At 37.5% G+C, this 25,615-nt stretch overlaps 1 protein-coding gene across 6 annotated transcripts in view; it reads left to right on the top strand.

Annotated features, from left to right (window-relative positions):
• Window positions 1-442: 442 nt before the first annotated feature.
• The window catches only part of slc12a7b (solute carrier family 12 member 7b), a 47,065-nt gene continuing 21,892 nt past the window's right edge, over window positions 443-25,615 (top strand). For 2 of the 6 annotated variants that reach the window (XM_077554915.1, XM_077554912.1), the window contains exons 1-3: window positions 443-765; window positions 24,333-24,427; window positions 25,217-25,348. In XM_077554915.1, the coding sequence (XP_077411041.1) occupies window positions 558-765; window positions 24,333-24,427; window positions 25,217-25,348 (435 nt within the window). In that variant the 5' untranslated portion in view covers window positions 443-557. Of the gene's footprint in view, window positions 766-12,339; window positions 12,672-20,281; window positions 20,520-24,332; window positions 24,428-25,216; window positions 25,349-25,615 lie in introns of those variants that run through there. The other 4 variants (XM_077554914.1, XM_077554911.1, XM_077554913.1 and 1 more) reach the window with 3 other exon arrangements.

Raw genomic sequence — 25,615 nt, 5'->3', positions numbered from 1 at the left:
AAAATTAATTATCTTTATTCACCACAGTGTTATGAAGAGAAATGTTGTTAATCGTTTAATTGTAATTAGTTAATTTGCACATTCGAAAAGCTATACAGTATATAAAACAAATGTATTAGTAGCAGATGACATTTTTAGTATTTGCCACAGGCCACTTAAAAATAGATGGCAGGCCAAAAATGGCCCCCGGGCCATAGTTTAGACACCACTGTAAGTAAAATAACAACCATGACATTTAACTACATCATTACAGTTTTGGTATTTTTTCATTCATTTCTGTTTTATGTTCTTGTCTTACCCTTTTTTTTTTGTCTCACGCACTTGTGACGTCACGGGCGGGTAGCAAAATTTGAGATGATTGACAGCGCCCCCAGGCCCCACTCGTCCAATGAGGGAATCCCGGGGGCGTGCACGTGCGTACTGTAATCAAACCCTCTGATCAACTGGTGCTGAGCGTGGGTCTGCTAATGTTCACTGTTGTTACCACGCGCGTTGGTCGCTGACTTTATCCCCTCCATTTCGGGTCCAAAACAAGGCGACAAAAAAGTGGAACCAACATGGGCGACAGGTTCGTGGTCGTCCCGGTTGACGGGGGAGGAGGTGGCGCCGAGCACTCGGGCTTGGTTGGAGCCCAAGCGAGGCGGCTCACCGGCGACGATGGCCGGGAGGAGGAACCAGAGTTGGAGGAGGACCCGGAGTTCGAAACGCAGGACCCCAACGCCGTGGTGCCCATTCTGGAGTACAACAGGGAGCCGAACAAATACGGTGAGTCAGCCGGGCCGTTACTACAGTGTCCCACTTCTTATCTCTTGTAACCACTCTAGGATTAGCCTGTGTGCTTTTCACTCGGTTTATCTTCGTATTGCTGGATGCAAAGTGTCATGACGCCGGAGTTTCAATAGAGTTCAATTATTTTGGAGCTGAGAGACAAAATGATGAATATATTTATGGTAAAGTGTTGGCGTTGAGGTAACTTTGTCTAAGGAAACTTCGAAAAACGAGCTAATAAAAATTCAAAGTTGTGCTAGCATTCGTTTTAGCCATATATATCTATCTATATATATATATATACGTGGTTGTAAAATAAAAAAAGAACAATAAATTAAATGCACTTAAATACTGTTAATTTAACAAGAGTATGCTCATAATAATGGTGTCAATCAAATTATAAATTCAAATTTCGAGCTATCTCAAGCCATCATCATCCCACACACTGACATCTGACTTGAGACAGCGTTCTGAGATGTCCCTTTTTCCCTTTTGATTATCATCATCAATGACATCAGAGAAATACTCACAACAAAGGCAAGAAGTGGACTCAGGAGCGCTGCAAAGTATGCTGGGAAGTGCGCTACTGCGCCGCCTCACTATTGCTACAGTATTAGCCTAAAACGAAGAAATGGATGATTAATCTTGAATCTGTGTTTCTTAGAAAGGGGTAGATCTCGGTCCCGTGTCAAAGCACCCGATTCTGTTCCTTATTTTTGGGGTTAGGTCGTTAGGGTGATGGTGGAGTTGATGGTGACGATATGGGACTAAAATAGGAGATCATTTTTGAAAATATGACACTGTGGAGTTTTACTCTTTCACTTTTTTCGGTATTAGACCATAATCCCTCAAAGACCAGGTGCATGTTTCTGCAAGAATTTATGGAACACAGATGATTCTCTCTACTAGTACGGTCCCATGAAAAGTATACAAATTTATGCCAAGTATAATTTCACTGTTTCTTCATTCCCACCACTATTTAGTCAAAATGACCCAAAAGTATGTAGTAAGGGTTTGCACTTTTTCAAGCTCTTAGTTTTAATTCAAGGGTGTGGTTGTGATGTTTCATAGTTTCCTCAGTCTGCATGCATACAAGGTGCTTCTATCCACAGCAACAGGTTGAATGAAGGTTTATAATGTGCTAGTTTATTTATGAGCGCACCACAATGTGTGCATTTATTCACGATCACTGAGGCATTAACTGCAATTTTGAAATTAGGGTTACTAAATTGGGTTGCAACCGTTTTTTTTTGTAAAAAGTACTTACTTTGGGATACATATTTTACAGAGAACTCTCACAAATACCAAATGCCACTGATGAGTGTTCACTCTTCTGATTCAGAGAATGGATGATCTGCACAATCTCACTTTCACGCTACTAAACAGTGCAGTCATGCGAGGTGTTGTGCCAGGGCTTCTGAGGGCCACAGAGACTTGACAATAAATGCTGGCCACTAATGAAGAGTGGAAAATCTTTTTGACGTATGATGAGGATTGCAAAAGAACGCCTCTGTGGAGAGATTGACTAACAAGTGTTGTTAATAGGATGCAGCGGTTTGGGGGAAATGGTAGCGATTGATGTAAGCGCGCATACTGTTGACTCAAGAATAGAAGCTATTCAAGTGATTATCATTTTGAAGGTGTTTAGATGATCCAGAACTGATTTCTCCTGTTCCTTAGTCTGTCTTTTTAATGAGTTGATATTGTCACTTAAAAGTGGCATTATTAAAAATGAATATATTTTGATATTAAATCACATATTACTTTTACTTAACAGACATTGAAAGACAACTGTCTTTTTTAAATCTAGAGCGTAGCCTGTGACAGAACAGGTAGTTGAACGTGTGTACATTTCCTGTTGCATCCATAGTTGGGTTATTTTTGACCCAACTGTTTTTTAGAGTGTATTGAGCTTCAATCGTACACTCTAAAAACAGTTGATTAAAAAATAATCCAACTATGCACCCATAGTTGGTTATTTTTGACCCAACTTTTTTAGAGTGTATTGAGCTTCAATCGTACACTCTAAAAACAGTTGGGTCAATAACCCAACTATGGGTAAAAAATGGACCGATCCTCTACTTGGTTTGATTTGACCCAACTTTGAGTCAAGAAGTGGGTCTTTCAGCATAAAATAACTCAGAAATATTCATCAGAACCTTTACTTGGGTAAAAAAAATGGGGTCATTGTGTATAAAACAACCCAGAAAGTTGGGTCAGATTGACCCACAAAGTGGATCGGTCCATTTTTGATCCATAATTGGGTTATTTTTGATCCAACTGTTTTTAGAGTGTACGATTGAAGCTCAATACACTCTAAAAAAACAAAAAAACAGTTGGATAAAAAAAAACCCAACTGTGGGTAAAAAAATGACTAATCCTCTCCTTGGGTCTATTTGACACAACTTTAAGTCAATAAATGGGTCTTTTAGTGTAAAACACCTCATAAACATTGGTCAGATCCTTTCCATGGGTCAAAAAATTGGGTCATTTTGTATAAAACAACCTAGAAAGTTGGGTCAAATTGACCCATAAAGTGGATCGGTCCATTTCTGATCCATAATTGGATTATTTTTGGCCCAACTGTTTTTAGAGTGTACGATTGAAGCTCAATACACACTAAAGAACAGTTTGGTCAAAAATTTGCCAACTGTGGGTCAAAAATGGAGCAATAGTCTACTTGGGTCTATTTGACCCAACTTTGAGTAAAAAAATGGGTTAGTGTAAACACAAACAACTCATAAATATTGGTCAAAACCTTTCCTTGGGTAAAAAAAAAATTGGGTCATTTTGTATAAAATAACCCAGAAAGTTGGGTCAAATTGTCCCATAAAGTGGATCGGTCCATTTTTTTATCCATAATTGGGTTATTTTTGACCCAACTGTTTTTAGAGTGTACGATTGAAACTCAATACACTCAAAAAACAAACAAAACAAAAAACAGTTGGGTAAAAAAATAACCCAACTTTGGATAAAAAATGGACTTATCTTTTCCTTGGGTCTATTTGACACAACTTTGAGTCAATAAATGGGTCTTTTAGTGTAAAACACCAAATACACATTGGTCAGATCCTTTCCATGGGTCAAAAAATTGGGTCATTTTGTATAAAATAACCCAGAAAGTTGGGTCAAATTGACCCATAAAGTGAATCGGTCCATTTTTATCCATAATTGGGTTACTTTTGACCCAGCTGTTTTTTTAGAGTGTACGTTGTTACTTCTAACATCACTGTAACCGGCTGTATGACATGTACTTATGTTAGTGTAGTTGCCACATTTATATCCATTGACTCATTGAGTTTTGATTAGCTAAATGAAGTTCATGGCCACTCTGGATTGCTGACCGTTCATGTCCATCATTGTCTCAAATGAGCATTAAGTGTTCTGCATGCAGACCATCCCCTTTGAGATTCAGAGACATCAAAGATATTGGCGTGAGAATAATTAATCCAAGAGACATGAGTCCCGTCATAGACAAGCGGTTGTGTTATATGATCACGCTAGTTATGTTGGGATATGCAAGTTATGTAACTGTACGCGAGTCAAGCTGCATATTATGTTTGCATGCATGTGTGCGGACTCCTATTTAAAACGGCATGCACCTTTTGGTGTCACGCGCTGACCTCTGCTTTATTTGGAGCCCAGCAGTCAGCACACCAACTGGGCCCAGGCATCCATTTGATCCGCTCCTGCTCTCGTGCGGCTTCCCTTTTCTGCACGGCATGTATGTTCCAGTCGCTTTTTAATGCAAAGTTCAGTTGGGAAATCTGATTTATGTGGTCAGTGTGACAAAAAGACTGAATTGGTCTCACAATTTTGTCACAAACAGTACTAATTCTGGATCAACTATTTTAATATAGCGCTATCAAGCCAGAAGAGACTGCATATAAAACGTTGTATAAATATCCTGGACTTTCCCGTAATAACCGCAAAGGTGATTAAGGCTTGCTGCATGTTGAAGAGAAATTATTAATAACTGCAATCGCAAAAAAAAAAAAAAAAAAAAAAAAGGGCAGTCAGAGTTCCTAGGCTGTTTCGTCAGTGGCTATGAAATATCAGAAATGTGTACGAACGCTGAAGGCATTATTTGATTACTTTATTAAGTGTAATCTTTTGCATGTTCAAATAAATTGCAGAATTGAGATTGTATGAAAAAGTTCCTTTAAGGAGTTTATTTGAGAGCTCTTAAAGATACAGGAGAATAGTTTACATTCGAAGGTGATGTTAAGCCTCCAGTGTAACGAATATGAAAACATACAGTTGCTTTATACTTGAAAAAAAGAATACTCCCGCCCTTAGACTTGACAAAGAATTAGTGTTCTTAATAAGCAGACATGATGATACTGATACAATTATCTCAGCTCCCCACCAGCCTCGGAGAAATGATGTAGACAGGCTTTGACCTTGGACCTTCAGTTTTTACGACCAAATGACTAATGACATGAGAACTTGACCACTTTTAAAACATACACATTCTTATCTCAAGAGCTGGAAGGGAGTGAGAGATTCCAATATATTTCACAAAAACATTATCACAGTGTTATTCATTTAACTACACATAGTTATATGGCATCTATATACTTATAAGTAAATTCAAAAACAGTAAAAATATAAGTTGAAAATGTTAAATGTCAGCAACGCGTATCATGTTCTTCTTGTGTCTGAATGACAAGACTATGGGTAAGTCTCCTTGTCCCAGTCTTGTCACAAGCTGCTGAAATGCGTGTGGTAAAAAGTCAGGCTACCAATGCCATAGGTGAAAGTCAAGCTCTCAGGTGTGTGCCAGAAAAGAATTGGAACTGGCAAATACACAAATCGGCCCCTGTTTTTTTTTTTTAACACTGGCTAGTAACATTATCCCGAGATTAGCAAACATGGCGCACTGGCAATTATGATTATGGTACCATGCAACTGTATGGCCATTCCTATAGGTGTGGCTCATTTGTTATTCATATAAAAATGTTGCATTTTAACTCTTTGACTGCCAAAAACGTTAAATGACGTTTAGTAAAAACCTACGGAGGGCCGCCAAGGACGTTATAAGACGTTCTCCTATTTATTTTTTATTTTTTGGGGAAACGGGTGGAGGAAAGCCTTGGCCAGCTGTGGTGAAAGTTTCAAGCAGATCTAGTTAGCCTAATGACTATTTTTGGCCCCTAGATGGCAGCAATGACTCTCTTTTGACAAGATTGGGTAGGCGTCAGTAGAAGACGTGAGGCGGAGCTTGAGGGGACAATGGCTGGGGAAGGGAAGAGAAGAGAACATGGCGACCGGTTGCAAGCAGCTCACGCTCGAGCAGTTTTTTTCAAAGACGAAAAGCATCGACCAACGCTAAAGAGCACATTGATGACGACGATGATCATCATCGATGATGATGATGGTGACTCCGAGGTTGGAAGCGTTGACGCGGCAGTAGAAGACGTGAGGCGGCGCTAGATGGCTGAAGAAGCGAACAATGGCGACCGGTTGCAAGCAGCTCACACTTGGGAATTTTTTTCAAAGACGAAAGGCATCGACCAACGCTAAAGAGCACATTGACGACGACGATGATCATCATCGATGATGATGATGGTGACTCCGAGGTTGACGCTGAAGTTGCAAGCGTTGACGCGGCGGCTATGACGACGTCATAAAGGTTCACCGGCTAGCGATGCTAACACCGGAAAACGCGGAGCACAACCGAGCACGCTCAGGCGGACGTTCAATCGGACGACGAAGAGTGCCCCGAGTCCAATGCATATTCATCGGAGGAGGGGGTACAGTCTGCTACTTGCTATTCCCCGGAAAAAAAGGCCGCCAAGAAAGTGTAACGTCTGCACGAGAAAGGAGCCATTGCAAGTGAAAGCAATCTGTTGTGCAAATCCTGCTGCGTCTCCTTGCACGCATGGGAGCGTTACAAAAAGAAAAACTGTATTTGAAACATCCACATAATTGTAAATAGTACCACAGTTGCACACATTTGTAAATAGTTTGCGAAATTGTTGTCAAATTGTTACACTGTTGAATGGAAATAAACGTATTTTGCAACCAAAAACACTTTTTCATTGTTGGAGAAAGCGTTTTACAGAAGTAAAGCACTATTTAGGTGCATCATTCATGGACAAAAAGAAGTGTAGAATTCACTAGAGTGCATGAAATAACATTGTTTCACAAAAAGCTCTTTTTCTCCGCTTTTTGTTTCAAAACAGAGCATTTCGGTGAAACTAACCATTTTCTATTGTTGATTACTGAAAAACGGAATAAGGTAGAAACAAACTTTCAGTCAATCTTTCATTTGGTAGTATGTGTGTTTCCATAGTCCAAACACAACATTTTCTGTGGACCTTGAAAGATCAGTCAAAATGCTTAAATCGGCTGGCACTGGCGACATCCCGTTTCTGAAAACGTCTGGCAGTCAAAGAGTTAATGTGTAAATTGTAAAAAGAAAAAAGAAAAAAGTAAACACCATATCTAAACTGGTTGTATCGCAAACAGATGACTGCAAGCGTCTATTTGGCTTGTTATGCTCGTATACAAATCCCCTTTCCGCAATTAACCAGTCATGGAACATTTTTTTTTTTTTTTACAGTCACCATTTTCCCAGTCTGGGATTCGGAAACCCTGACAGTCCACGAATGATGTTTCTATGTTATGTCACGGTGATGCTGCATGTTGCAGTATTCCCGTGAGCGTTCACAAGAGGGCAACAAAGTATAGTGGCAGCTGAGCTCAACTGTTATGGCGTGTGAACACAGAAGCTCAAGTCAAAGTGCGAGTCCACCAATTTGAGTAAGAATGGCCTCAGTTGTGTTTTAAAGTTGTAACTTTATATAGATATTTGCTTAAGTATTTTTACATAGTCAACAGAATTGTATGAGGACTTACCTCTACTGTGATGCCGTATCCACTTTGCTTGATATTCACGGGAAAGGGTCGCCTGCTTCAACATCTATATTGCTAATCTTTTGTGTGTGTGTGTGTGTGGGGGGGGGGGGGGGGGCAGGGAGATTGTAGTCAACTGCGGGTTCTGTTTAAAAGGGGGTCTCCTCCTGATTTTAGCCTCAATCAATGTTTGTTTTGAGTGAAAAACAATATAAGTGTTAAGATATGCTACAATCCGTGTTGGTCAAAGTGCAATTCCTGCAGGAATTAGCTGAATTAGCTATTAGCTGAATGCTAAGATTTGAATTAAAATTACTAAAGTACTCAAATGTGGTCCAAGCGGGGGTTTGAACCCAGGTACACTGTGGTGGAAGGCAAGAGCTCTAATAGCTTTTTTTTTTTTTTTCCTGGAGAGCTCAGTATTGTTCATTTGGAAATTTTACCGATTTGACATGTCATCGTCATTGCTCTCTCTCTTTTTTTTTTTTTTTTGAGAGCCCTAATAGCAAATTTTTTAAACGTTTAAAAGATTAATCAGCATTTAATCATTTCAGTGAAATTATTTTGATTTGATAACTAGTTGGTATACATGTATAGCACTTAGCTTAATGGTCATGGATATATTTGCAAAGTACAATCAGAGACGGGATTCCAACCTGCGACCAAAATGCGCCACTGAGCAGTAACAGACTGGTGGTAATGATGATAAGTTGTGTATATATAAGTGGGTGTGGAAAGTGGGACTTAGAAAAAAAATCAATGTCTGTCCTATTGAAAAGGATGGAAAAAGTTGATATTTAATGTTAAATTGTGTGAATACTATAAACATTGTGAAATCAGACGATATATACCCCGGGAATTGGAAATTAGTTTAAAGATAGAATTTAGGCCTTCATGTATCAGAGATTTTATTGACATAACATCCGTCCGTAATTAGATTCAGTTTAACCTTTGCATTTGTTTAAAAGATAAAAGTTCGCTGACACAAGTTTGGAAGACGACTGGCTGATACACAAAAGTACACCGTCACTACATGTTGTAACCTTACTCCTAAATATAGATTTTGTTGCCCCCGGCCGGGCCTTTCTGTATTGACTGTCCAGAGGTTGTCTGAGTGTCTGGCCACTTAAGTCAAACGCAGTTGCATCACTGCTCGTATGAATAAATACTGTCTAGAGATGGAAGAAAACACAAATGTGTCGTTCCAGATGAAAGTGGATATTGAGGGATTCCTTTTCACAATCTGCTGGAATTGGGGCCCCGCTTTGTAATGTGTTTTAATGCCACCTACAGGACTTAAGAGTAACACTGAGTAGGAAGGAAGGCGGAAGAGGAAGCCATTTTTCATGACTTGGAACAAACATGTCGGGTAGTTTAAGCCTTGGTGGAGGTCTGCGCTCTTCAGGGTAACGTTGAAGTTCAGAGACGATGGTAGTTATTTGTTAAGAATTGGGATTGCACTTAGGTAGGATTTCTGTTTTTTGTTTGTTTTGTTAACATCACAATACGGGACCCCCCCCCCCTGCCCCCCCCCCCTTCATTCCCCTCCCCCAATATTTAGCTTTGGTTTCTTATGGAAAGGGACTGAATCTTAATGGTAAGATTCAGGCATATGATATCCCAGCCGTCAATGGGCGATAGGCGGAAAACACCCTCAACTGGTTGCCAGCCAATCACACGCAACCGATATGTTTTTTTTTTTTCAGGGCCGATACCGATGCCGATTATTAGTAGTCAAGGAGGCCGATAACCGATATTTGAAGCTGATAATCATTTTCAGTGGGGAAAAAAAGGAGGGAGGGGGGGATATTGGTGTCAACCTTTTTTTTTTTTTTAATACAAATGCCAATCTTGACTCTATTGTAATGTATTAAAGCATGTTTATTGAACAATTTTTCAGACTTTTCAAAATGTAGATTTTTTTTCTTTCTTCTTACACTGAAAAAACAGTTGGGTCAAATATAACCAAACAGTGGATCAAAAATAGACCGATCCTCTACTTGGGTCAATTTGACCCAACTTTCTGTGTTGTTTTATACAAAATGACCCAATTTTTTTTTTTTACCCAAATAAAGGATCTGACCAATATTTATGAGTTGTTTTACACTAAAAGACCCATTTCTTGACTCAAAGTTGGGTCAAATCGACCCAAGTAGAAGATTGGTCAATTTTTGACCCTTAGTTGGGTTATTTTTGACCCAACGTTTTTTAGAGTGTAGACAATTGACATCCTTTTAATTTGAAACAAAACGTTCAGGGAGCTCCCAAGGTTATTAGTACGTCTTAAAAAGTAAATTGGAAACTTAAGCAAGTAAATGCCATAGCTCTCTATAGTTTTCAACTGTAAACAATTTTTTCCCCCAAATTTAAAAATACCTGAAATCTTAAACGTTCACATTTCTTAGGTTCAGAAGGTTCCCAGGGTCAGTAGCATGTCTTATGAAGTTAACTGAAAATTTAAATAAATAGCTCCCTGAGATTTAAATTGTTTTAGATTTACCTTATATTGGCCGTCCAAATGCCCAATAGCGGCGCCGATAATCGGCCAGACCGATTACATTTCCAATTGCAGCAACTAGTTTTGTGGGCGAGTGGACACTCATGGAAACTAGTTGCAAAACGTCGCACACTACACTCTGTGTTCTGCGGGCCTAATGATGCCATTAGAGGGCTATAGAAACAACTGCATGGTAGAGTGATGCGTAACATGTGAGTTGACTTAGCAAATGACAAGATGGCTTCTCGTACCCTCACAAATACTTTTGTGTCTTGCGGACATAGTGTTTTGTGAGCAGGACGATGAGTAAGTCGATGGACTGCAGGCAGTTCCACGGATATTGCAACCTGATGACTTTATGATCTCATTTCAGTGATGTAATTACGGGAGTTGTTTGTGGGCGGGGCATTGGCAGTGCAGCAGTTGTCATGGCTGACTTTTGTGCAGCTGGCACGGAATTGAGTCCCAATAAAATGAACTCCTCATAATGAGAGTTTGTGACCACTCGTCTTGAGTGTAGATTTTCAGCATTCCCACATCATTTCAGAAATTATATTATATATATATTATATTTAATTTAGTGAAAAGCACAATTTTTCCTTGTTCAGTTTATTTGGAGCATGTTTATATTTAACATTTGTACAATTGAATCTGATTTTCAGAAAGAGCAAAAAATAAAAAGGTTATTTTAGTTTTAGTTTTAGTTTTTTTTTACAATAATAATTTTATAATGTCACTTTTTATACACATACAATACTTTTTTTTCAATAAATATTGGAATTTTGCAATTAGTGCTGTCATTATCGAATATTTTTTTAGACTCGATTAAGCTATCGATTATTCAATCGATTAATCGACTAATTGGATTAATTTACATTTTGCAATAAAATGTGTTACAAAAGCATTTTCCCGCCCATTACTGTTTAATAACTGGTGACTGGTGTTTATTTCCTACTTCGTGTTCGTATAGTGTGTGTTTGCAAATGTCTTATTTTGATTAAACAAAAACGGTCTTCTTTTATGAAGGACTACAGAAATCAGTGAACAATTACTGTTGATATGATGAAAATCAGAGATTTTGGACCATTTTAAATGAAAAAAAAAAAGAGGCTCCAAACGAGTTGTCGATTAATTAATTAATTTTTTTTACAATAATAATTTTATAATGTCACTTTTTATACACATAAAATACTTTTTTTTCCAATAAATATTGGAATTTTGTCACTATCGAATATTTTTTTAGACTCGATTAATCTATCGATTATTCAGTCGATTAATCGACTAATTGGATTCATTTAAATTTTGCAATAAAATGTGTTACAAAAGCATTTTCCCGCCCATTACTGTTTAATAACTGGTGATTGGTGTTTATTTCCTACTTCGCGTTCGTATAGTGTGTGTTTGCAAATGTCTTATTTTGATTAAACAAAAACGATCTTCTTTTATGAAGGACTACAGAAACCAGTGAACAATTACTGTTGATATGATGAAAATCATAGATTTTGGACCATTTTAAATGAAAAAAAAAAAAGAGGCTCCAAACGAGTTGTCGATTAATTAATTATTTTTTTTACAATAATAATTTTATAATGTCACTTTTTATACACATAAAAGACTTTTTTTTTTTCAATAAATATTGGAATTTTGCAATTAGTGCTGTCATTATCGAATATTTTTTAGACTCGATTAATCTATTGATTAATCTATCGATTATTCAATCGATTAATCGACTAATTGGATTCATTTAAATTTCGCAATAAAATGTGTTACAAAAGCATTTTGGCAAGTAGCCCATTACTGTTACGGCTATGCTGCCTGAATGCATCAATTGGTAGCCAATGTTTTCGAAGTATGGCGACGTGCAATGTGTGACGAACCGTGCTTTTTACAGATTTGCCTTGCCCTCTTGTTTAAACGCGTGTGGAATCAAATAACACTGCATAGGAAATGAGGAAATGTTATACTCAATGTGTGCCAGGAAATCTCCCTCTCTGGACTTCCTCCTCTCCTTGAACAAAAGCTGACATTGCTGGCCACTGCCCTCAGGCACAGGGGGGGAGAAAATCGCACACATGAAGCACATGTGTGCTTGTGTGTATGAGTTTTTCTTTGCTTGTGTGCGTGTTTGTCTGTGTGTTTAGGTACTGCCCCCCATAGGGGCGGGTCAATCCTGGTCTTCCTTATTTGGATAACGGGGTTGCGGATTCCACGGCACAGAGCAGTCTCCTAGTAATGGACACAAAAGTTTTGGAGACGTACGCACACTAAAGCTGAGCGAATCCGGGGGGAAAAAAACCTTTGGGGTGAAAAGTGAAAACAGCCGGGGACCATCGACCGGAGCGGACCAGCAAAAAACGGCGAGAGGCGGAGAAGGAGATAAGGCGGCGGCAACGGGGGAGACGTTGAGAAGGAAGCACATGGTGTAAAATGCCAACTAATTTCACCGTAGTGCCTGTAAAGGACAGCTCGGGAAAGGCAAAAGAGAGGATTGAAGAGGAAGACGGGAACGAAAACAATGAGTTGAAAGAGAACGAAGACACGACAGGTGAGGGCGGATTTTTTTTTTGGGGGGGGGGCATCTTTGGGCGGGATGATGGGGAGTGATTACGTCAAGGGAAATCAGTCACGCATCTTGATGTGATTTTCCAATCGACGTCATAGCCATGTTTAAACCTTTGTCCACATTATTTACCCTGGAGGGAAAAAAGGAGTCGTTATGTGTGAGTTGATAAAGGTTTCATTTTTTTTCACCGTCATTTCCTTGATTTGATTCTTACTACCAAGACATCCATGTTGTTCTATGGCCTCAATCTATACCCGTCCTTTTTCTTTCTTTTTTTTAACTCCCTCCCTACTTATTGTCATGATTTACAGTTTCCAAAGACTACTGCATAAAGATTATCTTCCTTGCTCACCGGAATCTCAGGGCATGCAAGCAACTTGTTATCAAAACCTTTTGCATCATTTCTTGTTTCAGACGTGACACAATCGCATTCCAACCCTTCAGGGTCGAGGCAAAAGATACACATTTAAAATTTGCAAAGCTCGCACTCAAATCAGACACTTTACTTTATTTTTTTTTAAGACAACAATGTATCAAGTTGTAGTCACGTCACGACGTTTGGCTGTGGAAATCAGACAAGCCTGTGTTAAGTATTTACTGTGGTGCCACAATTACAGTTTCATGCTGGTAAAGATTTTTTACAGACTCCCAAGGTGGAAAGGGAAGTAGTTTATTGTGACCATGCAGGGTAGAGCTGCTCTCTTAATTTGGTTGTGAAGCGTTTTGAAGAATCACGACTGTTGAATAAGTTGTATAAAGTAAGGCCCCGACAGTGGAATCACAGATATGGGAAAAAGTCTTGTGATAGGTTCTTATTTAGTTAAATCAGATTTGAGTGAGATCCAAGGGAGGGTCTGAAAGCATGTTGTTGCCTCATGAGTATTAGTGGAGAGTGGAATGGTTGTTAAATAGCAGTTACTGCTATCGATTATCCTGCTGGCTGGCTTCCCGTTGGCTGAGTAGGGGGAGGTGAGACACCACCCTCATGATGTATATACAGAGAGCACTTCTTCTTCCCTCTTTGTCTTGTTTCTCCTTTCTAGCTAAAGTTTTTATTTTTGACTTGATATTTATCCGTGCGCACTAACAGGGGTGTAAACTCAATTTCATGTAGAGCTGTCAAAACGAATCGAGGAATTGATGATCAAATACATCGACAACTCGTTTGGAGCCTTTTTTTCTAATTTAAAATGGTCCAAAATCTCTGATTTTCATCATATCAACAGTAATTATTGTTCACTGATTTCTGTAGTCCTTCATAAAAGAAGACCGTTTTTTATTTGTTTTTGTTTAATCAAAATAAGACGTTTGCAAACACACACTATACGAACACGAAGTAGGAAATAAACACCAATCGCCAGTTATTAAACAGTAATAGGCGGGAAAATGCTTTTGTAACACATTTTATTGCAAAATTTAAATGAATCCAATTAGTCGATTAATCGATTGAATAATCGATAGATTAATCGAGTCTAAAAAAATATTCGATAATGACAGCACTAATTGCAAAATTCCAATATTTATTGAAAAAAAAAGTATTTTATGTGTATAAAAAGTGCCATTATAAAATTATTATTGTAAAAAAATTAATTAATTAATCGACAACAGGTTTGGATCTTTTTTTTTCTTTTCATTTAAAATGGTCCAAAATCTCTGATTTTCATCATATCAACAGTAATTATTGTTCACTGATTTCTGTAGTCCTTCATAAAAGAAGACAGTTTTTTGTTTTTTTTTGTTTAATCAAAATAAGACATTTGCAAACACACACTATACGGACACGAAGTAGGAAATAAACACCAATCGCCAGTTATTAAACAGTAATGGGCGGGAAAATGCTTTTGTAACACATTTTATTGCAAAATTTAAATGAATCCAATTAGTCGATTAATCGATTGAATAATCGATAGGTTAATCGAGTCTAAAAAATATTCGATAATGACAGCACTAATTGCAAAATTCCAATATTTATTGAAAAAAAAAAGTATTTTATGTGTATAAAAAGTGACATTATAAAATTATTATTGTAAAAAAATTAATTAATTAATCGACAACTCGTTTGGAGCCTCTTTTTTGTTTTTCATTTAAAATGGTCCAAAATCTCTGATTTTCATCATATCAACAGTAATTGTTCACTGATTTCTGTAGTCCTTCATAAAAGAAGACCGTTTTTGTTTAATCAAAATAAGACATTTGCAAACACACACTATACGAACACGAAGTAGGAAATAAACACCAATCACCAGTTATTAAACAGTAATGGGCGGGAAAATGCTTTTGTAACACATTTTATTGCAAAATTTAAATGAATCCAATTAGGCGATTAACTCATTCACTGCCATTGACGGCTATAACCGTCAAAAATTCATCTGAACTATTTCTATTAGTTTAACATTTTTTTTCCACTTTTGTTACCAAGAGTATGAAAACCTAGAATTTTTTTTATTGCACATTTAGAACAGATATGAAATTTGTGATTAATCGCGAGTTAACTAGTGAAGTCATGCGATTAATTACGATTAAAAACTTGAATTGCCTGACACCCTGAATTTTTAATCTTTTCTTTATTTTTATTCCTTCACTGACATTGACAACTAACTATAAACGTCAAAAATTCATTTCAACTATTTCTATTAGTTTAACATTTTTTCCCACTTTTGTTACCAAGAGTATGAAAACCTAGAATTTTTTATTGTACATTTAGAACCGATATAAAATGTGTGATTAATCCTGAGTTAACTATTGAAGTCATGCGATTAATTACAATTAAAAAATTTAATCGCCTCTTGTCCCTAATTTTGTATAATCTTTTTTTGTTAATGAATTTATGGCAGTGAATGAGTTAATCGATTGAATAATCGATAGATTAATCGAGTCTAAAAAAATATTCGATAATGACAGCACTAATTGCAAAATTCCAATATTTATTGAAAAAAAAGTATTTTATGTGTATAAAAAGTGACATTATAAAATTATTATTGTAAAAAAAAAAAAAACTAACTAAAATAACCTTTTCATTTTTTGCTTTTTTTGAAAATCAGATTCAATTGTACAAATTTTAAATATAAACATGCTCCAAATAAACCGAACAAGGAAAAATTGTGCTCTTCACTAAATTAAATATAATATATATAATAGAATTTCTGTTGAAATGATGTGGGAATGCTGAAAATCTGAACGCTAATATTTGAATGCATGCGCTTATGAAGTAAATGGAAAGTACTTAAGTACTAAAATGTGGTCCAAGTGGGGTTTGAACCCAGGAAATTACTTAAGTATTAAAATGAATGGGGAAAAGTTGATATTTAACGTTAAATTGTGCGAATACTGTAAGTAATGTGTAATTTGTACCCAGGGAGGCGTGAATTTTTGAACCAAGTTGAATTTTGAACGTTGCTGTTCCTCGTTTGGTTCAATAGAAACCAAAAATATTGTGTTTCAGTCAAGAACACAGTTCCTCTGTCCATTGGCCCATCTGCCCGTAAGTTTCCTGTTTATTTCCTGACCAAATCTGGTTCTGTTTAATACTGTTTTTCTTCATATTTGTGCTATATGTTATATATATATATATACTGTATATATATATATATATATATATATATATATTTTTTTTTAAACAACTGGGGAAGTCCCTTTTCTGTTCTAGTTGTGTGGAATTCTGTTCCGGAAATGAAGTCAAGACATTGCAGAACTCCCATTTGGTGAGGAGGAACTTCAGTGGCCTGTACTGAGACGTGACATCAACTCACGATGTTGTATGTAGTTGTATAACTAATACATTTCCTCACTTAGAAAGACCAAATTCCTCAGACTTTCTCAGCCTCATCGGGGATTAAAATATGATACATAGTGTATGCATACATACATATCACATACACATTTTCCTGTCAGAATTAAAAAAAATAATGATAATCCAAAAGTCATATGGTTCAGCTCTTTCCAACTGCTACTTCCTGTTTCCACTTCACAGATCTCCTCCCCACCAGCTCCCTTTTGTCAATGTGGTTTACGTGATAAGACCCACACGCACGTTTTAGTGCTCTGTTTAATTTCTCCTTTTCATTCTCTGTCTACTGACTTTTTAAAGTCGCATTTATTTCATCTCTTCCTTTCGATTGCTTACGAGACAAAAAATTCTGATCACGTGTTAGAACTGCTTGGCAAAAAAACAAAACAATTCATTTCCATTTTAGTCATATTTAAGATGGACTGAACCTAAAAACCCTGAAGAGTCCCCAGTCCACTGTGGCACGTGTTACATAACTATGTTGTTTGCCTTAGGGTTTAAGGGCCGAGGATATCATTGAGCGGAACGTACAAACACATGCATATGCACTCACACACACTGAAATTGCAGCCATCTGACATGGAACCAAGTGGGGCTTGATACGATTAAATCCTTCTCACTGAGTGATTTGATAGACCCTCTTAAAGCTCGAGCTTTGACACGTCTAATGATACCTTCAGCAGATGTTGAGTGGTCACACAGGCTGGCGAGGCAGCGGACATTTTAGTTTATGAATGCGAGTTAATTATCCTTAGCTGATGCAGGGATGTGATTTTTCCGCTAATTCGCGGAATTCCGCTTTTTTTTTATCTCCAAAAATAAAAATTTAAAATTCCCGATTTCGTCTCTACAGCATTCCATTTTAGTGTTTCCGTAACTGAAATGAAACGGACCTTGCGATTGGCTGAAGTCATTTCTCACACGTTTTTGCCGGGTGTTTAAAGAAAGACGTCGAACGCAAAGATGCTCCGCGAGTTAAGGAAATTGACAAGATCGTAAAAAACAAGGTTCGATGGGACTGGTTAGAGAAGGATATATCTACAAATGTTGGAAAGAAGACTGTGACGAATTTGTTCAGTGACTTTATTCGGAAGATCGATCGTGCCGGGAAAGCGCTTTGCATTTGGTGCCATGATACCATTGACTATGGTGGGAGAGGTTTCAAAGCTCTTGAAAGTCACGCAAAGAGCAAAAAAAAACACGTGAAAGAACTCCAGTCAAGAACAACAAATTATTCCATCGCTGGAAGTTTCGGTGCCCAAACGAAAACTCCAAAACTTTACGGCCTCCATCCCTTATTGACATCACAATCGGAAGCGGTAATAGAGAGACGTGATCCAACCCCAACAACCTGTACCAGTTGCTGATAGAGTCGTGAATTTTGAGGTAGGTGGTAAACTTTTCAAATTAATTTGACAGTTTTCCCCTTTTTTTTCGAAAATATTATAACGTAATAATGATCATGTTTGCACTTTTCAGGTTTCAATATGTTGATATGTGGCCCCCAGACCCCCGGCTAAATTTTCAGATAATTTCACTTTGGTCAAATCACATCCGTGCTGATGATAAAATGTAATAGTATGTACTGTCTATGACATTGCATGCTTTTCCAATGCGTTCCAATGTGTTCACAAGAAGGCCCCGCTAGTCATGGCTCAATGTCTCACCTTGAAAACAAGCCAATGTGCCCCAGCATGGTGTAACGCACTCACCTGACTGATAGGTAGTGAAGGCATTATTTGATTACTTTATTAAGTGTAATCTTTTGCGTGTTCAAATAAATCAGAATTGAGATCTCATGAAAAAGTTTCCCTTGCAAGGATTTTATTAAGAGCTCTTTAAGACACAGGAAAAAAGCTTACATTCGAAAGGTGATGTTAAGCTTCCAGTGTGTCGAATATGGAAACACACAGTTGCTTTATACTAGTACAAAAGTTTCTCTCCGCCTCTCAGACTTGACAAAGAATTAGTGTTTTTAATAAGCAGAAATGATGATACTGATACGATTATCTCAGCTCCCCACCAGCCTCGGAGAAATGATGTGGACAGGCTTTGTTTGACCTTGGACCTTCAGTTTTTGCGACCAAATGACTAATGACATGAGAACTTGACAACTTTTAAAACATACTGTACACATTCTTATCTCAAGAGCTGGCAGGGAGTGAGAGGTTCCAACATATTTCACAAAATCATTATCACAGTGTTATTCATTTAACTACACATAGTTATATGGCATCTATATACCTGTAAGTAAATTCAAAAACAGTAAAAATATAAATTGAAAATGTTAAATGTCAACAGTAGCCCGTGGCCAGAAGACGGAAGCACAAGTCCACATTCAAGGAGTCTGTGGCTAAAAGCCAGGCCTTGCTCTGCGCTGTAGCCCCGGTGTGGCTTCTGTTTTATAAAAAGTGCAGGATTAGCCTAATCTGGTTAAGTGATTTAAATCCACTTCACATGCTCTTAGACAGACAGATTAATGAGCAGCTAAAACAAAGGTAGGATCATAGAGCAGAGGGACGACTTCCTCGAGTCGTCACAGGTAGTCTTGGCTGTTCCTAGCAAAAAATGTACATAATAGGCTCATATTGCACTGCATGATTCAAGAAAATTTGCAGTGCAGACATACTTGGATGACACTACACTTTTATATGTATTATTTTAATCTGTTTATGCACATAGATGCTCGTCGACAAAAAACAAAACACTAGCTTTGATAACAAATAACAATAGAAGCTAGCTAACTGCAGTGTTGTCAACTTGGCAACTTTCTCATTAAATCTGGCGACTCTCCAAAGCCTCTTGGCAACTATTTTCTTGTCAAAAGCGACTAGCGACAAATTTAGCAACTTTTTTCTGGTGTTCTTTAAGATGTTTAACGTCCATTACTATTACATGCAAATTGACAATTATGCATGTCAGGCTCAGTCAAATCAGAACATTTCATAAACAACAGACAAGGAAGGAAGACAAGTGACTTAGATTATTTTTTTACTCGCGAGGAGAACGGACAGAGATGTGCACAAATTACAATCTCCTACCCGCTCTGAGGCACACTCTCCTGAGCCCTCTCTTTTAATTATTTTTTTACAGGGCATTTCCTAGTTACATAGCTGTTGCTGCTCTAAAGTGGAGGGGATACACAGCAGCAACATTAAAACCATCGCGGGTATGAGTCATTACGCAGATGATAATACAGACGTGTCTTTCTTTAACAGTCAAAGTTTAACAGTTCATCTGCTCATCATCAATTTGGCTAGTTACAGTCAACTTCTGTTTAAATGTCACATTTTTATCTGGTTGCCATGAGATGGAATGCTGGACGATCCATTATGAACCAAACTAGTCAGTATCTGCGTTTTGAAAGAACGGCTTGATTTTAAATTTTAGACTTCATCCTTTAACTTTGGAGCTTTCAGTTTTGTATTTCTGTTTTGTTTTACTGTTAAATACTTAAATTAGAGATGGGCATAATAACCGAGTAATCAATTGTGGCAACTGAGACAAATTGGAATGATGAATTTCAGAAGAAATTATCTCTAGGTTTAATACATGGTCCATCCAGTCCATCCTGTCCCGACACTCTTGCTTTTCCAAAGCCTTCCGCTTTCCTCACTTTCTTTGCTCCGCCCACTCGGTCTTGCGCGTTCACACACACACACACAAACTCAAGTGTTAATGTGAGTAGAAGGGATCAGAAGCTCAGGGTGATCGAGGGAAAGCGTGCGCGCGGGCGTGCGCGAGGGCGCGCGTGCACGCCGGTCTCGGTGGGAGGGTAACGGGCGCTTTGTGAAGCATGGCTGTCGCTGACATCGTCATCACAGGCCACTTTTCACACACACGCACATCCCCAGTCACAGAAATAGCTGATCCTCACATTATCCACACAGCGCAGGCAGCATTCCTGACTTCTGCACTTCACAAACAATATCGCTATACTTTGAAGCCCTATCAGTGGAGTTCCCTGGGGACCCCTCCTCGTGAACCTTTTTAAGCCCTGCTCCTCAAAATGGAGCAAAGGGGGGGAGGCTCTCGTCGGAGGGGTGAGTTGAATCATTTTTTCAATGATCCTGGATTTTGTGTTTATTTATTATATTTGAGCTGAATTGTGTATGTGTTCCCTGTTTCTTTTCATCTTGGAGTAATTTGTCAGGTCATTTAAAACTTGACTGTGCATCAAAAGTTGAAATGATTGTCTACACCAAAATGTGTTTAATATTAAGAGTTATGCTAGTTTGTTCTTTAAAAGGATGAAAAACACACATTTGTCATTGATTTGAATCCATGAATCCTCTATGCTAGTTTTTTTTATTTATTCTGATACATGTTTATGATCCTAAGGTTGAGTCGAAAGGAATGTTGATGGGTGTGAGTTTTGATTCTTGACATCATCTAGGAGTGTTAACGTCTCCATTACGCCGGCTATATCGTCACTCCCTTCTTATGTTTGTCGGGTGCGCCACGAGCTAACTCCGTCAACGTTAGGCAGCTTAGGCATCGTCACAGTGCACGGCTTAACCGATATAAATAGGATGCCTGGTCATTTATTACCGCAGCGACCAGAGAAGCTGACCTAACTATTATTAGTGGATCTTCAATGTTCCCGCTACCTGATGACGAACCTGTACCAATCAGTAAGCACTGAGCTAATGGATTCTGTCCCTAGCCTAAGATATTAAATGCCTTTTTTTTCTTTCTTTTTTTTAATCAGTAATGTCATCATTAACACAAAACTGAAGAAAAAAGTTATAGCTATCGGGTACTGGACATTACATTCCGTGATGTAACAATCTGTCTTACATCAGACTTCTCAATTATTCCGTAAAACACCAGATTGTATACGTCCAGAGGTTACACTACTAAGGTTATTATTTTAAAGACTGTGGTCGGCTAGTTCCAAATCTTCAACGGTCCCCCAATTTGGCAGCTTACTGACAATCATCAAAAACAACCTGTTTCTATTCTCATATGTGCTAGTCTAAAGAATAAATCTCTTGATTGACTACCACTACTATCATTACTACCATTCATCAAAATACACTATATTCTTAAAATTGCCAACACTGCTTAAACTGTGTAAACAAATGGGAGAAAAAGTGAGTTAAAAGAAAGACCTTGGTTGGCTGTAGTTTGCCAAATAGTACAGAGACGATCCTAAAAAAAAAAATCTGGGGGAAAAATTAACCGAAAGTCATGGGCAGGCTAAAGTTTGCAAATAGGAAGTATCTGCTTATAAGACCAAAATATACAAGCTGATCTATGAAAATGGAGGTAATATCATGGTTCGGTCTTACATGGTTGCTTCTGGGTTGGGCTCACTAGTAATCGCCGCCGAATATTTGACATCTGATGTCAGCGGCAAAAACAACTCAGACGGCTACCGAAACATTGTGTCTGCCAAGTCGCTGATGTTGCGGTTGACTCGGCTGACTTTGGTGCAGGTAGCGCTGGGGCCAATGTTTGTGCAGTGGCTCTGATTTTCACAATATAACATCCATAAGAAAACTCTTTGGTTTCCATATTGGTTACGCATTTAACACATTAACATTTTTTGTGGACCGGTTTTACGTCAATAACAATTTTGATGGAGCTGCATAGAAACAGATAATAGATGAAACATGAAAAATACGATTGACTGGTCAGTACTGTTAATAATAATAATAATAATTGATGTGTGTGGCTGTGGCTCTGAGGACGTTGACCACCTTAACTTTTCAGTCAAGTCATAGAATGAGCACCTCAATCCCTTCCGGTATAAACGTGAGTGACGCGTGAAGCTCGCTTTCGAGAGGGTGGTCTGTGTCATAGTTTTTATTTTATTTAATTTTTTTTTAATTTTTAAAATATATATATATATATATTATTTTATTTTTTATTATTATTTTTTTTTTTCCCGGGAAAAAAAAAGTTTTTATTTTAAGTGCCTCGCCATATTTAGATTGATATGTCAAACATTAAAATACTGTAAGTTTGGTCAATTGCAAGGCAAACTAGGTACCCAGGTTGGAGCTAGCTAGTTTTTAGTATTTGAGTTTTGGTAGTTTTGAAATTGATTGATTGATTTAGAAGGATGTGACTACAAAATTCACAAGAGGGTTCATACCCTGCTTATTTGTTTATTTTCCCCGTTGCATCGCATTAACGATGATACTCGGCCTCCACTGACAGCATTTGTTGATGCCGGCCCTTTTTGCTTAGCTCCTGTTACAGTTGCAAGTGCAACTCAAGGTCATTGGAATAGTTATTGACAGGGAGGTGGAGGAGCCATGTCGATATTTTTGGGTATGCTAAGCAGAAATAGGAGTAGAATGTAACCAATGTTAAAGGATAGGTCTGCACCACATTACGAATGTGCGACTTCATCATATGAGAGCTACATGTTATTGATTTAAAAATATTGTATTGTACAATCTAATGGCATTGACCACTGTTGTAAACGGTTGCCGACCGAGTGCAAGGACATAGTGACTTTCCCTGTGATTACACCAGACTAAGCCATGGTGCAAGCCTCTTATTCACCGTGCATCTGAATCAAACAGTAAGATACCCTTCAAATCCCTGCACTCCAGACCGACTTCTGTAGGCGGCTCATCATTTTTTGAGACAGATGTGCTAACAACTATCCCGCCATGATGCCCAATACTTCATTTGTTGTACTATTTTTATGCCACAATTGTATCTTATTATACTACACAATACGTACCAAGTGGTAGTTTTCATGCAAATATATTCAAATACAATTGTATAATTGAATATTATAGTAATATATAATATTGAATATCTTTCTGTTCGTATGTTTTATCGTATGCAAAGTAAAAACGAATCCAGCAAAAACCACGTGCGGTTTCAAAGCTCAACCATTTAAGATGTTAGCGGTTAGTTTATAAATGATCGAATGGGTAACCTTTTATGTGCCTAATTGTTTCCGTTCCCATCATCCTCTCCAATATACTGCATTTTGTATTTCATCTTTGTGGTTACAGCCACATGACTCATTTGACTTTTTTCCCAATGGTTGCTCATCATCTCATATTATGGCAGCCATCGGATATTCTCTTTTCAGAACAGCCCGTCTGATACTTGAGCATTTATATAGTACAAAAAAAATAAATAAATAATAAAATAAATAAATAAATATATATAAAAAAAAATATATATATATATATATATATATATATATATGTATATATTAGGGCTGTGCAATTAATCGAAATTCAATTACAATTTCAATTATGACACTCCACAATTACAAAATCAGCATAATCGTCAAAAAAAGAAAATATTTTAAATTTAAAAATAACTAATTTAATGAATTTTGTTTCGTTCAAAGGGAACTTGCATAAGTTATTATGTTTCAAAGAATTGTATATTTTCTTAATATTTCTTGCGTTTAAACATCTTCTTGTTTTGGACAAAAAAAATGAAATGATCATCCTAATCGTGATTCCAATAATTACCAAAAATAATCATGATTAACATTTTCCTCATAATCAAGCAGCCCTAAAATATATGCAACTGGTAGAAAGAAAGAAAAAAAAGTCTCTTTCGACCACAATTTTGTCTTCGTGATATTAAAAATCACTTCCTGCTTTGGCTTGGAAATATATTCAAAATCGTCTAAACTTTATTGCTCCCAGCAGAGCACTGAACATACCACATGATCTGACCTCAGTCACCTTCGTTTGAAGTCATTAGAATCTCCAAGAGTCTTGCTTTCTCAGTTCCTGAAAGTTTGAACAAATAAAGAAAAAATACTTTGGTTTGTGTAACGGCTAAAGAATAAGTGTTTGTGCGGATGATGACACACACAACTCTATAGAGCCCCTTAAGACAAAAACTGTTTTGTGTTTCCACAGGGGATGGTGTCCCAAAAGAAAACAGTCCCTTCATCAACAACACAGACAATGACAAGAGCAACAGTTACGATGGCACTAACATGGCACTTTTTGAGGTAAGCGCTTTAAGGGGGAAAAATGTTGCTATTACTGTATGTAGTGGTGGTTTAAAAAGCAGTCCACTTACCATTTACATATATTTTTTTTTAGTCAAGCTAAATAATAATGAGCTTATTTACCTTAAAATGTTTAGCCAGCTCCAGGTACTTTGTGCTGCCATTTGGCTAACCTTGCTGTTCGTGATCACTGGACTTTGTATTGACTTAATTAGAAGGCATAACCTTCACTTCATAAACTCTACGTAAGCCCGATCAGGTCATGCTGCTGTTTACCAAAAGGTTTTGGATTTTTTTTTAACATTCAATTAGGGCTGGGCGATATGGCCCAAAAATAAAATCTCGATATTTTCAGTCATTCGGGACGATTGCGATTTTAATCTAATAAACCCAACAAACGTTTATTTAAAGGTTTCATTTATTAGAAAATAATTCATGTACAAAATGTTCAGACAACAATATGTATAATGATTCTAAATCAGTTTTAACATAAACTGAACATTCATGCTAGTTGGCAAAATTACAACTCACAATAACATCTGGATGTAACAGAACATAAGAACAACAGCTTTTAATAATCCAAAAGACAAAATTCGGTTTCCTGATGACGATTAATCGAATTAATTCGATTAATTGCCCAGCCCTACATTCGATGTGTCTGAGCAAGTTCCTGTCTACGTCTTTTGGATACATTTAGTTGGATTCTTAGTTTTCATTAAAAAAAAAAACTTATATTATTATTATTATTATTATTATTTTGCATGTAAAATCCTTCCTTTATTATTGCAGGAGGAGATGGACAGCAACCCCATGGTGTCATCGCTTCTCAATAAACTTGCAAACTACACAAATCTCACCCAGGGAGCCCAGGAACACGAGGAGGCCGATGACGACGAGGGCTCCAAAAAGAAAGCTGTCAAAGTGAATGAAAGTACCGCCGTCTTTTTTTATGTGCATGTTTGAATCTACTGGTGGTCGAGGTAATTATATTGCGTATTTTAAGACTTGCAGAACGTAACACGATCTATAACCAGTAAACTTATCTGGTTTACTGTATCGATCCGGGGGGTATGCATGTGACCCTGTTGTTTAGGTCATGAGACAAGAGATCATAGTCTGTAAAAAGTCTATCTTGAGTTTATTAATGAGTCAGCATAAGCCAGTGTGTGTTTTTTACTTTTAGTTTTT

The sequence above is a fragment of the Vanacampus margaritifer genome, chromosome 20 (genome assembly GCF_051991255.1).
Source record: "Vanacampus margaritifer isolate UIUO_Vmar chromosome 20, RoL_Vmar_1.0, whole genome shotgun sequence".
NCBI classification, from domain to species: domain Eukaryota; kingdom Metazoa; phylum Chordata; class Actinopteri; order Syngnathiformes; family Syngnathidae; genus Vanacampus; species Vanacampus margaritifer.
The sequence above is the reverse complement of the archived record's forward strand: the minus strand, read 5'-3'. Positions and strand labels throughout refer to the sequence as shown.